This window comes from Tamandua tetradactyla, chromosome 3 (assembly GCF_023851605.1).
Source record: "Tamandua tetradactyla isolate mTamTet1 chromosome 3, mTamTet1.pri, whole genome shotgun sequence".
Classification (NCBI taxonomy): Eukaryota; Metazoa; Chordata; class Mammalia; order Pilosa; family Myrmecophagidae; genus Tamandua; species Tamandua tetradactyla.
The window spans coordinates 191,375,644-191,392,706 of record NC_135329.1 but is presented as its reverse complement, the minus strand read 5'-3'; the positions used below and the strand labels follow the sequence as shown (position 1 = coordinate 191,392,706).

Sequence of the window (17,063 nt, the reverse complement as noted above, 5' to 3'; positions counted from 1 at the left end):
AAAGGCAGGTGAGACTTGGCAATAACTGCATGATCGCATCAGGTACAAGCTGTGTGTCCTCTTCCCTGTTTTCCTTTTCCATGATGTTGGCTTTTGAAGGCTGGTTCTACTGATTGCAGGGTGACTGCTGCTCCTACCATTTTCTGTTTCTTTGTTCACATCCCACTGGACATGTGGGAATGGGGGAATTGGGGGGTGGAATGGGGAGAATGACTTCGCTGCAGCATTTCTAACAAAATTCTGAGATCCATTTTGCTTTGGACCAGTGTTCATGTCCATCCTCAGCTAGTGGCTACAGCCAGGGGAAGGGAGTGCACTGATGGGCTCAGCTTAGACTGTATGCCCTGACCCTGGTGCCCCGCAGTGTGGTCATTTCCCCAGAACCTTGTGGATTGTCAGAGTGGAAACTGAGGGCTGCTGGGAAAAGGAGATACAGAACCAGATACTGGGAGGCAACTGTTGGTGCCTAGTACAAAGAAAGTACGTTATTTGAAAAATATTATTATTAAGGAAATAATATTCATTGAATGTCTACAGTATGGGAACCGCACTATACATATTGTGTCCAGTTTGACCCTTATAATTTTAAAAGGTCAATGTTATCCCCTTTTAATAATGAGAAAAATGAGTAACTTTTCCAAGTTCAGAAAAGCAAGGATTCAAATTTAGGTCTTTTCTCAAAATCTATACTGTTTGCCCCAATAATTTCGTTTTTCCTGCTGAAAAAGGTGGTAAATCAGATAAGATAGCAAAAGGTATTTGGTGGAAACAAATGGAGCAAATGAGGTTAACAGATTTGCAACTAATGTAAGGTTTTCTGCTTCCTTAACAGATCATGACAACTGGCCAGAAGGAGTAGGAGACCTTTCCGTGGTCAAAAAGATGAAGGCATCTTATAAGGAAAAAGCTAAACTCTAAGCTAAGGAAACAAGGAGGTATCCTTTGTCCTCAAGTGCCTTCACATCTGAGAATCCACTTTTGTACTTTGTAGTTTATAATTTGTATGGAAACACCACTTTCTGCTTTCTTTTTCTTTTTTTTTTTTTGCATGGGCAGGTACCAGGAATTGAATCCAGATCTTCAGCATGGCAGGTTAGAATTCTGCCACTGAGCCACCATCACACCTCCCTCTGCTTTTTTAATGTTATCAATTATATCCGTGCAAAAACATTCCACCTGAAAAAAATGCATTTTTAAATCCTAACCAATGCCTTTTAACCTGTGACTAAAACCTTTTTCTAAGAATGAAAATTTGCCTACTTTATGATTATACTTTTTATTTCTGAGAAAAGTATTTGAAAAATTAAATCTAAATTAATAGCAATGCCTTGAAATCCCAAACATGATTATTTAATTATAAAAGTAGAAACTGAACCTTATGTGTGGTCTAGTTATGATTATTACAACTGGAATTATACAATGACTGATTTTTGGTGGTAAATACTTTGGGGTCAATAAAGTTTTATTATTGATGTGTAGTTTTTGTTCATGAAGTCAAATTTTGAATAAAGCCTTTTATTCAAAAGAAAAATGAAGTTGTATGTAGTATGTATTTGCAATACTTGATTTGTGTCCTGATTTTCTATCCAAAGTATTCTCTTTTCCTCCTGGTTTCTCCTTTTGTATGCAAATATTTATTTATTTATATGTATTATAAATTTTATGCAAATTTATCAGGCTTCAGTATTCTGCTTTCAATCGATCTTTTCTGGCAGTTACTCATATGTATGAAAATGCCACTGGCAAATTGCATACAATCCTTCTCTGTCTTAATCAATTAAATTTCTTTCTATTAACATGATTTCTTGCTGAGGTGAAGTAGATATTGCCCTTTCTTTATCAGTATAGCTGCTCATTTTAAAGTATATAATTTAAAAGTCTCTGGATATAAGATAAAATAAAATTCAACTCAGAGTCTCTTTTAATTGTGATATTTAACAACATTTTACATTGACATACTACTTTATACTTCTCCAAATATTTCACCCCATCATCTTCTAATGAGGACACTGTCTTCCAAATAAAAGTCCCAGCTGGAATCCATTGTAGTACCAGAATCATTGATCAGTAATTAATTCTGAACTATCAAAGAAGTGTAACTAATAAATGTCGTGCACAGATGTATCTGTTTAAACACAATCATTATATGAACACTGATTAATTTGGGAGGAGACAGTCATTTACTTGACAGGAAATTTACTACATGATTTTTTTTTAAATGGAAGGCCTCTAGGGCATTTAAGATATGAAATTTTATAAAAATTTGATCCCACACGTTTTTTTCAGGAACTCAACTGTTATATAAAGGGAGATACAATTGTTTTTCTTTGACACAATCTCGAGAAGTTTGAGTTCACATTTCTTTGCAATTTCAAGAAGTTCCTATTTTTCATGTCATTTCCTCAACCTTGAAATCAGTTTTTCTCAATTTGTAGCTGTGCCACATTCATTTGCATTAGAATCATTTGGGGTAATTGTTAGAAATACCAACTCCATTTGTAAAGAATGAGAATGAGACTCCAACTCTGTTTTAAACAGAATCCCTGGTCGTTTTTCTGCACACCGATATTTGGAAATGCTAACCTTGGGTCAATATATAGGAATGTGCAATCGTGAGGTACCTGCTGTTAGGCTGGTTGAACACCAGGTCCCCCCCAATGCACCTCAGTACATGTGCAAATGCCTTCGCCTTCAAGGAGTGCTCACGTAGAGTTAGTTCCCTACACACAGCCTACTGCCACTTATGCCATCTCCTCTTTTCTCCCCCCGTCTGTCTGCATCCTACCCATCTTTTAATGCCTCATTCATCCTACCCATCTTTAAAGGCCTACTTTCTCGTGTGAACTTCCCATGAAATTCTGAAGTAGGGTTTCTTTTTCCTTTGTTTTTTTTCATTTTAATGCAATTTTATTGAGATACATACATTCCACCCAAAGTATACAATCAGTGGCTTACAGTATCATCACATAGTTGTGCATTCATCACCACAATCACTTTTAGAACATTTTCATCACTCCAAGAAAAGAAATAAAAAGAAAAAAGAAAACCCAAAACATCCCATACCTTTATCCCCCACATTATTGATTCCTAGTACTGATGTAGTACAGTTATTACTATTGATGGAAATATTAAAATATTACTGTTCACTATAGTCCATAGTGTGCAATAGGTAGTTTTTCCCCATAATCCTCTCTGTTATTAACTCCTTGTGATAGTGTTATCCATTTATTATACTTCATGAAAGAACTGTTTTGTATGGATAATCACAGACACTTTCCACCACAAGATTCACTGTGGTATATACATTCCCATCTTTTTTTTAATCTCCAACTTTCCTTCTGGTGACATACATGACTCTAAACTTCACCTTTTCACCACATTCACACACCATTTAGTACTGTTAATTATTCTCACAATAATGTTTTACGATACTGCTGTCTATTTCCAAACATTTAAATTCAATCAAGTTAATGTTCTGCACATATTAAGCAATCACTTCCTGTTCTTTAGCCTCATTCTATACCCTGGCAGCCTATATTTTACATTTTCACATCTGATTTTACATAATATAATCAGTTCCCAACAGTGAGATCATTCAATATTTGTCCTTTTGTGTCTGACGTATTTAACATATTCCACCGCGGCTGTACCATTTTACATTCCCACCAGCAGTGAACAAGTGTTCCAATTTCTCCACATCCTCTCCAACACTTGTAATTTTCTGTTTGTGTAATAGAAGCCATTCTAGTGGGTGTTTGATGATATCCCATCGTGGGCCTGATTTGCATTTCTCTTAATAGCTAGTGAAGCTGAGCATCTTTTCATGTGCTTATTAGATACCTGTAATTTCTTCTTTGAATAAATGTCTATTCATGTCTTTGGTCTGTTTTTTCATTTTTTTTTTTTTTTTGGTCTTTTCATTATTGAGTTGTAGGATTTCTTTATATATTCTGAATATCAAACCCTTATCAGATACGTGGTTTCTAAATATTTTATCCCATTGAGTTAGTTGTTCTTCCATCCTTTGACAAAGTCCTTTGAAGCACTGAAGTATTTAGCGTTGAGGAATTCCCATTTCTCTATGTTTTCTTTTATTGCTTGTGCTTTGGATGCAAAGTCTAAGAAACTACTGCCTATTACTAGATCTGGAAGATGTTTCCCTACATTTTTTCCAAGTAGTTTTTATGATACTAGTTCTTATATTTAGGTCTTTGATCCATTTTGAGTTAATTTTTGTATAGATGTGAGAGAGTGGTCCTCTTCTTTTTGGGGGGAGGGGTATAGATAACCAGTTCTTCCAACACCATTGTTTGAAGAGACAGTTCTGTCCCAGTTCAGTGGACTTGGGAGCCTTGTAAAAAAAAAAGACCACACATTTGAGTGTCTATTTCTGAATTCTCAATTTGATTTTATTGATTGATCTATTTTTTATGCCAGTACCATGCTGATTGGACAACTTTGGCTTTTTAATATGATTTAAAGTCAGGAAGCTTGAGAACTCCCATTTCATTCTTCTTCAGTATGTTTTTGCTGTTCAAGGACCCTTACCCTTCCAAATGATTGACCATTTCTGCAAAATAGTCTGTTGGAGTTTTGATTGGTACTGCATTGAATATGTTGATAAATGTGGGTAGAATTGACAGCTTCAGGTCATTTAGACTTCCAATCCATGAACACAGAATGCCTTCCCATTTATTTTGGCCTTCTTTGGTTTCTTTTAACAATGTTATGTAGTTTTCTGTATACCGGTACTTTACATCTTTGGTTAAGTTATTCCTAGATGTTTGATTCTTTTAGTTGCTATTGTAAATGGAATTTTTTGATGGCCTCCTCTAATAGCTCATCACTATCTATAGAAACATGTTGATTTGGAATGTCCCCCATTCTGTGGGACCATGAAAACGTGTACCTTGCCTGAGTTGTCCCAGAGCCATACTCCACATCCGTCATGCATGAGGACGATCTTATCTTCAACGTGGACACAGCGCCACAGCCCACAGGGTCCAACATGGAGCATTTGCAACATGCTCGGGCGCTCATGCTCACCTGCGGGCGCCACCGCAGGAAGGCCTGCACCAGCGACATGTCCTCCACGTTCTGACTGCGCAGGTGGCAGGGCCCGGCAGGAGGCCTCCTCGGACCGTGGCCCTGCCCGGACCTCCCGACGCCAAGACGGCAAAATGGCGGCCCTGGACGGCGGATGCCTCAGCTCAGGAGCACACCTCAGATGAGCGGGGACAGATGCGGCACAGGTGGCCCAGCATCCCTTCTTTTGTTTTAGACCCACTTTTCGTTTCCATAGACTTTTGGTGCTTTCCTCCCCACAGTATCCCTGTCTGGCATTAGGTGGTGGTAAATGTTTAACAATTGGCCCCTCAGGGGGAAAGTTCATGTGGCATTTACCAGTTTCCATGGTGTCAATCCTCTCACCGCGCCAAAGTGGTGGCAGATGTTGAGAAGAGATGCAGAGTTGAGAAAGAGATGCTCAGTGCAAAGCATAATATGATATTACCACTACATAGATAAGCTGTAAATAGCCTCAAAGGCAGAAACAGTAAAATAACTAGGAAGTTATGAGTTTTGAGTATTTATTACCTAGTAATCTAATTTATTTAGTTGTAAGTTTATATAATTTAATTTTTAATAATGGCTCTGTTTAACAGCTGGTTCTCAAAATTCTTTAAAATTTAACAGCTGGCTCTTGCAAGCTGGTCTGAGCCAGGTGCAGCACAAGCTGGCCTAGCAATACCTGGCCAGGATCTCCACGTTCACTTATCAGTCCTTGGTGGGCCCTAGATGCCTTTCTACCTACCTCTCCCTAGCTAACCAGAGTTTTATTATTCTCCCCAGTCACTGTTGATATTTGCCTATTTCATTTTCCTCGTGTTAGGCTCTCCATGCCTTAACAGGAGGGATTTAATTACAATAATGCAACCACACTAATGTGGAAAACCCAAAAATCTTTCTTTTCCTCTTAGACAGCATTTTAACAGTGGCCGTCAGAGGATGATAATATCACAGCTACCAAGAATTACAAGGTATGTTCGAGGGGAGGGTGGCTGCAATACAGGCTGATGGGGAAGATGGAGTAGGTAAGGCTTGCTTTTCAAATTACCTTGTGTTGGTAATTTAACAACCCCTTACATCTCCTTAGTGTTGACATCCATTTATTTCTGCTTAAGGCATAAATTCCACCCTGTATAACAAGACGTAAAATTCTTCATTACAGCTTCTTATTGGGCCATCAATGGACAGCTGAACATTACCTGTGTTCTAAAATCCTAAGTCTACTCTCTAGGACTTTTGCAATCATCATAATAGTGTCTTGTCAAAAATATTCTTTTGAATCACTGCCACTGCCTCCACCAGACCACGGGCCCCACCGTCACTCTCTCTTCCTTCCTGCCACTGGCGGCCAACCTCCTCAGGACCTGTTCCAACAATCTGTTAAAGCACGGTGGATTACTACAAAGTCCTAGGCGTAAAGAGACACGCCTCACTTGAGGATATTAAAAAGGCATATCGTAAATTGTCACTCAAGTGGCACCCTGATAAAAATCCTGAGAATAAAGAAGAAGCAGAGAGAACATTCAAACAAGGCAGATGCTAAAAAACAGGACATCTGTGACAGAAAAGGATTAAATGGTAGTGGTGGAGGTGGAAGTCGTTTTGGCAGTCCATTTGAGTTTGGCTTTACATTCCATAATCCAGATGAAGTCTTCAGGGAATTTTTTGGTGGAAGGGACTGTTTATTTATTTATTTATTTTTATGCTTGGGCAGGCACCAGGAATTGAACCTGGGTCTCCAGCATGGCAGGTGAGAAGTCTGCCACTGAGCCATTGTCGCACTACCTGGAACTCATTTTTATTTGACTTCTTCAAAGACCCATTTGAGGAGGGTTTTTTTTGGAAATTGAAGAGGCTTAGGTGGAACCAGAAACAGAGGCACAGGATCTCTTTTCTGTGCTTCCAATGGGTTCCCATCCTTTGGAAGTGGATTTTCTTCTTTTGATTCAGGATTTACTTCATTTGGTTCATTGGGGCATGGGCGCCTTATTTTATTTTCTTCAACATCCTTTGGTGGTAGTAGGATGGGCAACTTTAAATCTGTATCAAATTCTACTAAAATATTAATGGCAGAAAAGTCACTACCAAGAGGAAGAATGGTCAAGAAAGAGTGAAGTTGAAGAAGATGGCCAGTTAAAGTCCTTAACAGTAAATGGTGAGGAGCAGCTGCTATGCTTGGGTAACAAGTAATTCAATGCGTGCATTTAATGGAAATGTTAAACTATAACAAGCACCATTTGAGGATTAACAGGAACATTTTTTTGAAGATTTAAACGAACTCTATTTTCAGTGTAACCGTACCTAATCTAAAGTATTTATAAACAGCTCATCGAAGCACCTATTTGTCATAGACTTTTGAGTTCATTGTTTGGACCACGTTAATAGGACTGTTTTTTCTTTTGTCTCTAAAAGTTGTTGTAAATTTCTATATGCACTTTGCTTCTTTATTAAACTTAATCCAAGGCAAACCGGGATTCTTTAGTAATGCTAGGACGAAACTGTACACTAACACCAGCATGGATCTTACGCTTTCTATTTTGTTTGAAATGTGGGCCAAATGGTTTGTCTGCTGTGAAGTTAACATTGCCAAGTTGAATCTTCTACAAAAATAATTTCCTTTTTTTTTTTTTTTTTAGTTTTTAGTAGCAAACGATATTAATACATTAATGGTGATACATTTCTGGTTTAACATAAATTAAGGATATTTTCTAGTCATGCATGAATGCTGGCAACTTAGTAAGTTTTGAGAATTGTTTAAATATGTAATGCTAAGCTTACATTTATAAAAAATAAAGCTGATAAACTAGGTCTTTGTTATTTGCTTGAAAAAAGAAAAATGCTAAAAATAATACATTTTTTTGCTAACATGTTTATTAGTAAATTTTTCTTTAGACTGACTATGGCAAATTCCTGAGCAGACATAATCATTCATTCTGTTAATAATTTTGAGTTCTTACTATGTGCTTAGTGTTATGCTATGAGTTGCACATGCAATGGTGAAAAAAGAATAAATATGGATCTCGTCCTTATGAGGCTAACTTGAGAGCCAAAGAGGGGAGCTGGGTAATCATTATTCAAAACGTACACATACATTTAAAATATCCAATTGTACTAAGTGCTACGGAGGATAAGGTCATGGTGTTAAAAGCATATAATAGGAAGACATCCAGAGAAAAACAAAAACAATGGCATAATTATTCACATTAAAGGAGTTTGCTGATGGATGACCTTTGTGGAAATTGTTCCTTCAATATACATTGCTCTTTTGGTTTGTGGCTTGTGTTGGCTCAGGTCATCTGAGAAGCAGAGGCCAAGAAACAATAAGATGTACATGAGCTTCGTTGGGGGAACATACCTGTGAAGGATAGAAGGCAGGAAACCAGGAAAGGCAGAGAGAGCCTTCAGATGGTGATGCAAGTCTGCCACTTGTCAAACAGGGGAAAGAGAGGATTAGGTAAGAAGCACCTCAGATTGCTGCACAGTCATACTTTCTCAGTTCAGGATGGCTGCATGTGGGCAATCACGGTTACAATGGGGCAAGAGAGTACTAGGAGGTGCACTAGTACATCTGAGCTCCACATGTATTCCTTTTCTTCTTACATAAAAGCATCCCTACCTCCTCCTGCGTCATCTTGACTTAGCATGGAGTCTGAAATGCTCTGGTAGCATCCAGTCTATGGTCCAATAGGATTCTTGCTGTAGGGTCCTCCAATATTGCAGAGCCCAGACCTACAGGGACGGAAAGCACAAAATCCAAAAGTGGATCATTGGTCATGATAGTAAACAGGACCACTCGTGTCCACCCTTTGGCTTTCAGACCATGCATTCTTCCTACTGGGGACACAACATCCTGAAAGATGACGCTCCATCCTCTCAGAGGGACCCTGGCACTTCAGCTGTTCTAGCCTCATAGGGTTGTTCTAGCCCCCTATGAGGCTGGCTGCTTCTGCATGGTGCAGTATGTGATACATGCAGTGGATCTGTGATCCTGGGCCTCACCTTGCATCTCTGTCACTGTGAAGTGGGGGATTGGATCCTATGTTGCATGGAATTCCATGCCTATGGGCAGGCTTTCTATAAGCCCTAGAATGGTGACATCTGAGTCTCTACAGGCAATAAAGGTAAACCCATACCTGGAATAGGCACCTGTCACTATGAGGACTGATACAAATACCACAGTCATCTGCACAAGGAAGGTTCATATGAAAAATTACTTAGAATAACAGGAGATTTGAGTAATGAGGATTGGCTAATAGGGAGTAAAGAGAACTCTAAAGAATATGGGAACACAGTATAAGCCATTACCACTAAGGCTGAACTGGGGTGCTGGAAGAATTCCCCACCTCCCTTAGGTTGACACTGAGATTTTGTTGGGAGGGTGCTTGCTGGCCATGGCTCCCTGGACTGCAGAGAAGTTACTGTGGAGCTGTGCTTTTAGAAATGTCTGGAAATCTGCCCTGTAGGGCACAGGGAAGGCTATTCATAAATGTTTAACCAGGGGCCTATAATACAAAACTACATGTGGGAGGTGTCAGGGGAGCTGCTGGCCTCCAGGTGCTGCTGGCCATCGTGTACTGCAGGATCCTGGCACTGGAGCCAGGGAGAAAACTCTCCTCCTCCTACGATGTCTCTCCATCGCCCTCTGCCGACAAAGCTTCCATGCCAGATGGCAAAGGAAGAACTGTTTAAGGGGTCCAGATCTATTTCTGTAGAGCTGAGAAACAATAAATCTATAACTGGCACAGTGTCGACTTGACATCTTGTTGACTTAAGGGCTAGTGCCATATTGGTAGCTCAGGGTTGGTTTCTGTTGCAGACAGGTTGGATATTCAGAAGCAGCAATAATTGTGCCAGCCTTGGTAAGTGAGAGTTTGTGTTCTGATCCTGCATGTAGCTTTCCTCTATTCATGTGCCCATTGGGCCAGTTCTGAAGTGGCCAATGGTGAAGACCAGTAACATCAACTGAGTCATCTGGTCTACCTGGTTGTTTAGTGTCTCTTCATAATGGATGCTTTCTGGTGGGCATTAATGGATGGGACAGAAAAAGAACACTTTATGCCCACTCCCATGTATTCATCCACATGTCTCAACCCCAGACCTCTGGCTTTCAATCTTGTAGTCTTTTTCCTTACAGACAACTCAACCCCAGACCTCTGGCTTTCAATCTTGTAGTCCTTTTCCTTACAGACAACTGTCCAGATGGCCAAGCCATTGGCCACTGTTCAGGATTCTCACCTTAGGCCATTTCTCTTTCCAATATGGATACTGCAGATCTACCCATTAGGAAGATTTTCCCTCTCCACTGTCTTTCAGAACCACTCCTGAATGTAGCTGTAATGAAGGCCAGGCAACTGAGAAGGAGAGAGGGAAGGAAGGAGATATTGGTAGGAAAATCTCAGATTGCAGCACAGTTCAGCAGGGTCGACCAGGCTCATAGGAAGTTTCTGAGCCAAAGTTACCCATTGGAACAACTCTCATCTCTCAGGGACAGGCCTGAGTTAATGGCTTGGCTCTGCTGAATCATTGTTTGGAAGCAGCAGCCTGAGGGAAGTGTGGCCACAGCATGAATGCAAGGATGGGTCCAGAGGTGCAGCAGCTGGAGCTGTCAATTAATGTCTCCCATAGCAAATGTGAGCAGCACATTTTCTTGGCTGCTCCAGGCTATATTCTGTAACTATTAAAACTGTTGTCATTGGCCTCATTTACTTTTTACTTTTTTTATTTTAAAAATTTTATTGTGACAAAAGATGATATAACATAAAACTTGTCTTTGTAACCATTTTCAGTGCACAGTGCAGTGATATTAATTACATTCACAATATTGGTCAAACATTACCGCTATTTGCGAAACTTTTTCATCAGCACAAACTTTGTACCATTGAGCAATAACTTCTGCCCCACCCCTCCATTCCCAGGCTCTGGTAACCTCTAATCTACTTTTTGTCTTTATAAACTTACCTGTTCTAGATACTGCATGTAAGCTGAATCATATGCTAGTTGTCCTTTTGTGTCTGGCTTATTGAAACTTAATGTTTTCAAATGAACTTCATTCCTTTTTCGTGGCTATATATCATTCCAGTGTGTGTGTGTGTGTGTGTGTGTGTGTGTGTGTGTGTGTGTGTGAATATATATTCATTCATCTGTTGATGGACAATTGCATTGTTTCCACCTTTTGGATATTATGAATAATGCTGCTATGAATATTGGTGTACAAATATCTATTTGAGTCTCTGCTCTCAACTCTTTGGGGTATATACCTAGAAGTGGAATTGTTGAGTCATAGTAGTTCTGTGTAACTTTCCACCAAATTTTTTCATAGTAGCTTTACCATTTTACTTTCCTACAAGCAATGCATAAGAGTTCCAATTTATCCTCACCAACACTGATTTCTTGGTTTTTTTGAATAACCTATTTTAACAGAACCCAGAGGCTTGGCTCAAAAACAAAACAAGCATGCCACCTTGTGGTTAATCATGGAACACCAGCCTGTCTGGGCAGTGCCTTGTTGGGATTCCAGGAACTGGCTACAAAGCTCAAACTTGAGCCTTAGTTTCTTCACTTAGTATTTCTGCACTTCTTGTTCACAGCGGTTTTACTTCACTGAAGTAGCTGACTGTGGAAATAAAACCAACTAGCAGATTATAAACTATATTCAAGAAAGATATTAGCTCAAAGGCTAGTGATTATCCAGCCCTGGTTTTAAGACAGCCCAAATCTCCAGTTGTCTAAAGGGATATTTTGAAATTTTCATGTTTGTGGATAACATATTTTTGGCTTATTTGATAACCAAGGTACTTTGTGGGCTAGTGTCAGCTTCTCACCAGCCTTGGCTCCGGTGAGTGAGAGGCGTGTCTGCACTCTGCCCTGGTCTGGGATTTGTTTTAAAATTCTATAGTTTAGGATGCATGGGTGGTTCAGTGGTAAGAATGCTTGTCTTCCAGGCGGGAGACCCGGGTTTGATTCCTGGACCAAGCACCTCCAAAAAAATAAAGTAAAATTCTCTAGTTTAAAAAAAATGGAGGAGGGGGAGTGAGGGGGATAGGTGTAATGAAGTTAGCAGCATGTTAATCATTGTTTACGTTGGGTGGCAGGTTAATGTTAGATGGTTAATTATCCTATTCTAACTTTGGAAATTTCAGAAATAAGAAATTGTAAAATATAAATGGTCTCACTGATCATTTGAATGGGGGCAACTGGGGAAAAGATAGCTGATTATACTTAAAGGTTGTTTGGGGGAAACAGGAGGGAGTTTGCACTGGACATCCAGTGGTTTGCAGGGATTCGTGAGGTGTCAGAGGGAGAGGATGACCAGGCTGCAAATGGAATTTGGATCTGGTGGTGCAAAGTTATTGCCTCTTGACCTGGCCAGCCTCCTATGGTGGGTTAGTCAGCATTAATGGTTATTCAGCTCCAGCACAAGTCATTTGGGTAAACATGCAGGGTTGCAAGAAATGGACAATATGCTTCAATTATTCCAGTAGTGTTGATGTATCTGTATTCATCTGCATTGAGTGACTATCCAATGGGTAAATTTGGGGAAAAAACTGAAACAAAGCAGCAAATTAAGAACAATATTCCTTTGTGTCTCTTGAATATTTTGGACCATTCAGCTTTTTTTTTTTTTTTTTTTTTTTAACATGGGCAGGCACCGGGAATTAAACCCAGGTCCTCTGGCCTGGCAGGCAAGCATTCTTGCCTGCTGAGCCACCGTGGCCCGCCCTGGACCACTCAGCTTTTGATTGCATTTGTTCAGAATGAATCACAAATTTGGTCAAAATTTATAGTTATGATTCAACAGAATCACCTTTCCACTTGCTAATCATTATCGTGAATATCAACAGCAAAGGAAGAGTCATTTCTATGGGTGATTCAGAGTAGATTAAGTCAGAATTTCTTACCCTGTAATTTTAACCTTCTGTATTAAAAGCTGTCATTTTGTGGGATTTCTTTGGCTTCTTGTTGTCAGTTGAACCAAGAAAAGAGAAACAATCTTTTTTCTGACACCTTTTAAAAGTCCTTGATGGCTTCAAAAATACAAAAACTACAAGGACATAAAGAGGTCCAAATCGAGTTTATAGTAAAAGATGAGGAGGTCAAGGAGTCCTAAACATAGGGACCTCGAACCCAGGGGGAGGTAGATGAGACCTCCTGAGGACAGATCCACCTACGAGGCATTGGGTCTGGATTTGGTGTTGATAGGATTGACTGGAGGGAGGAGAGAAGGGATTGAGCAATCTGCAATCTTTCACATGTGTTGGTATTAGAGGAATTGGGGAAGGTGGATGCCTTTATCCCATTCTTTCTAATTAGTTGTTACCATTCTACCTGCAGGAATGAAACTAAAGACAGAGATTTCAGTAAATTTTTTTAATTAGAGCAGTTGTAGGTTTACAGAGAAGTCATGGAGGAAGCAGAGTTCCCACATATGTGCCTCTCACATACATGGTTTTCCCTATTATTAGCTTTCGCATTAGTGTGATTCCCTATTATTAGCTTTCGCATTAGTGTGATAATTTTGTTACAACTGATACAATAATATTATTACAGTATACTATTAACTGTAGCCCATAGTTACAAAATCATTCATTTTTTCTGCGTTGTACATTCTGTATTCTTTCTTGTACTTATTCATAACCTAACATTTCCCATTTTATCCTATTTCAGATATACCATTCAGTGATGTTAATTACATTCACAAAGTTGTGCTTCCATCACCATCATTCATTGCCAAAACTTTTCCATCACCCCAAACAGAAATACAATACCAATTAAACATTGATTTCCTATTCTCTATCCCCGCCCCTACCCTTAGTAACTAATATTCTAATTTCTGACTCTATGAATTTGCATGTTCGGATTATTTTATATAAATAACATCATACAATATGTGTTCTTTTTGTCTGGCTTATTTCACTCAATATGATGTCTTCAAGGTTTATCCATGTTGTAACAGGCACCAGAACTTCATTCCCTTTTGTCATGGCCAAATAATATTCATTGTATTGTATACATACACCACATTTTGTTCATTCATTGATCTGGTGATGGACCCTTGGGTTGCTTCCATCTTCTGGCAACTGTGAATAATGCTGCTAGGAGCACAGGTGTGCAAATATCTCTTTGGGTCCCTGCTTTCGATTCTTTGGGGTATTTACCTAGCAGTGGGTCATATGGTAATCTGTACTTAACTTTCTAAGGAACTGCTAAATTATTTTCCAAAGTGGATACACCATTTTTCAGTTCCCCCAGCAATGAATAAGTGTTCCTGTTTCTCCTTATCCTCTCCAGCATTTGTTATTTTTTATTTTTTTTTAATAATAGCCATCTGTGCTGGCTTGAAACTGTTGTGTACCCCAGAAAAGCCATGTTCTTTAATCCTAATTCAATATTGTTGAGTGGTATCTTTTTTATTGTTTCCATGGAGATGTGTCTCCACCCATTCAAGATAGGGTTGTTTACTGGAGTCCTTAAGAGGGAACCATTTTGGAAAGAGAGACAGAGCCCGCACAGCGAGAGACCTTTGGAGATGAAAGAAAACGCCCCCCAGGGAAGTCACTGAAGAAGCCAGGAGAGAAGCTAGCAGATGCCATCCATTTGCCTTTCCAGCTGACAGTGTGCTGGAAAGCATCAGCCTTTCCTGAGTGAAGCTAACCTCTGTTGGTGTCTTAATTTGGACATATTCATGGCCTTAGAACTACAAACTCGCAACTTAATAAATTCACCTTGTAAAAAGCTGTTCCATTTCTGGTATATTGTACTCTGGCAGCGTTAACAAACTAATGTACCCCCCAACTGGGTGTGAAATGATATCTCATTGTGGTTTTGATTTGCATTTCCCTAACGGCTAGTGATATTGACCATCTTTTTTATGTGTCTATTGGTTATTTGTCTATTTTTTTTTGAGAAATATCTATCCAAATCTTTTTCTCATATTTAAATTTAAATTGGGTTGTTGTCTTTTTGTTGTTGAGTTGTAGGATTCTTTATATGTTTTGTATATTACACCCTTATCAAATATGTGGCTTCCAAATACTTTATCCCATTCTGTAGGTTGTCTTTTTTCTTTTTTTTTTTTTGGTAGGTTGTCTTTTTGCCCCACATGATGAAGTCATTTGATGTACAAAGGTGTTTTGCAGAGGTCCCATTTATCTACTTTTTATTTTGGTGCTCATGCTTTTAGTGTGAATTCTAAAAGAAATTGATAACTGAATCTGTGTACAAAAAGAAATATAAAAATTTGATTTCTGTGCAGCTTTCCCTAAAGGGAAAGAATGGGCTCTAGCAGTCCTAGGAATTTTCAGCCAGTTTGAAAATTTCCTGTGGGTCTGGACTTTCTGGTGAATGTACGAGTATATGCCAGTGTCCTCGCACTCTGAGAACTCTGGAGGGAGGGATAACAAGTTTGAGTTTCTAGGTCTGCAAGCCCAAGTGCTGGCATCCAGGGTCAGTGAGTGCTCATTACACCTTCTGCCTGATTTCTGATGTTATCTTTCCTTCCCTAACTCAGCAGCCTCAATCCTTCATCTCCCCTCCATCAAGCTACTTTCACCTTTTATCTTTTATTTATTTTAATTGACAAACCAAAACAACATACATGAACATTCTTAACATACAGACATTCCATACATGGATACAATCAATGGCTCACAGTATCATCACATAGTAGTATATTCATCACCATGATAATTTCTTAGAACATTTGCATCACTCCAGAAAAAGAAATAAAAAGAAAAAGAAAAAACTCACACATACCATATATCTTATCCCTCCCTCTCACTGACCACTAGTATTTCCATCTATCCAATATACTTCAACCTTTGTTCCTATTTTTTTCTCTACCCCTTACCACTCCCTTTTATTGATCACTAGTATTTCAATCTACTTAATTTGTCTTAACCTTTGTTCCCCCTATTATTTATTTATTTTTAATCCATACTTTTTACTCATCTGTCCCTACTGTAGATAAAAGGACACAAGGTTTTCATAATCACACAGTCACATTGCAAAAGCCATATCATTATCCATTCATCTTCAAAAAGCATGGCTTCTGAGACACAGCTCAACAGTTTCAGGCACATCCCTCTAGCCACTCACACACACCTTAAACTAAAAAGGGGATATCTATATAATGCCTAAGAACAACCTCCAGGATAACCTCTCAACTATCTGAAATCTCTCTGCCACTGACACCTTATTTTGTCTCATTTCTTTCTTACCCCTTTCAATTGAGAAGGTTTTCTCAATCCCTTGATGCTGAGTCCCAGTTCATTCTAGGACTTCTGTCCTACATTGCCAGGGAAGTTTACGCCCCAGGGAGTCATGTGCCACGTAGAGAGAGGGAGGGCAGTGAGTTCGTTTGTCGTCTTGGCTGAGAAAGAGAGAGAGAGGCCACATCTGAGCAGCAAAAGAGGTTCTCTGGGGGTGTGACTCTTCGGCCTAATTTTAAGTAGGCTTAGCCTATCCTTTGCGGGGATTAGTTTCATATGAACAAACTCTAGATTGAGGGCTCGGCCTATTGATTTGGTTGTCCTCACTGCTTGCGAGAATATCAGGAATTCTCCAAATGGGGAAGTTGAATTTTCCCTCTTTTTCGCCATTCCCCGAAGGGGACTTTGCAAATACTTCCTTTTTCACTGTTCAAATCATTCTGGGATTTATCGGGACATCACACTAGACAAACCTACAAAATCTCATGCCCTATTCAAGGTTCCATGTATTTATTCACCTTTTATCTTAAAAGTAAAATGTTTATTAGGAATTTAACATTTTTTATTGCACTAGTATTTTATGGGACTGCTACTTGTAAATGCTCTAATCACAAAGTTGCATATGTTTTGAATAGTACCGAAAGTATCTCGGTCTCTCTTATGTAGAAAGACGATAGGTAGATAGAAAGATAGATGGACAGATAGATAGAAATATAGGTATACCTTATTCCATTTATAGAACACCCCAGAGCAGAATTCCAATTTCTCAAATAATTGAGGACAAATTCA

General features: G+C 39.1%; 1 protein-coding gene and 1 pseudogene across 6 annotated transcripts in view; both read left to right on the top strand.

Moving 5' to 3' along the window:
- PECR (peroxisomal trans-2-enoyl-CoA reductase) overlaps positions 1 to 1,531 on the top strand; it is a 91,739-nt gene extending 90,208 nt beyond the window's left edge. For 4 of the 6 annotated variants that reach the window (XR_013173041.1, XR_013173039.1, XM_077155060.1 and 1 more), the window contains one exon: positions 833 to 1,531. Coding sequence is in view for 3 of the 6 variants with exons in the window: in XM_077155060.1 (XP_077011175.1) it covers positions 833 to 918 (86 nt within the window). In the remaining 3 variants the exon portion in view is untranslated. The remainder of the gene's footprint in view (positions 1 to 832) is intronic. The other 2 variants (XM_077155059.1, XR_013173040.1) reach the window with 2 other exon arrangements.
- Positions 1,532 to 4,948: 3,417 nt separating this feature from the next.
- On the top strand, positions 4,949 to 7,614 carry LOC143675863 (dnaJ homolog subfamily B member 6-like; annotated as a pseudogene).
- The last annotated feature ends 9,449 nt before the right edge of the window (positions 7,615 to 17,063 follow it).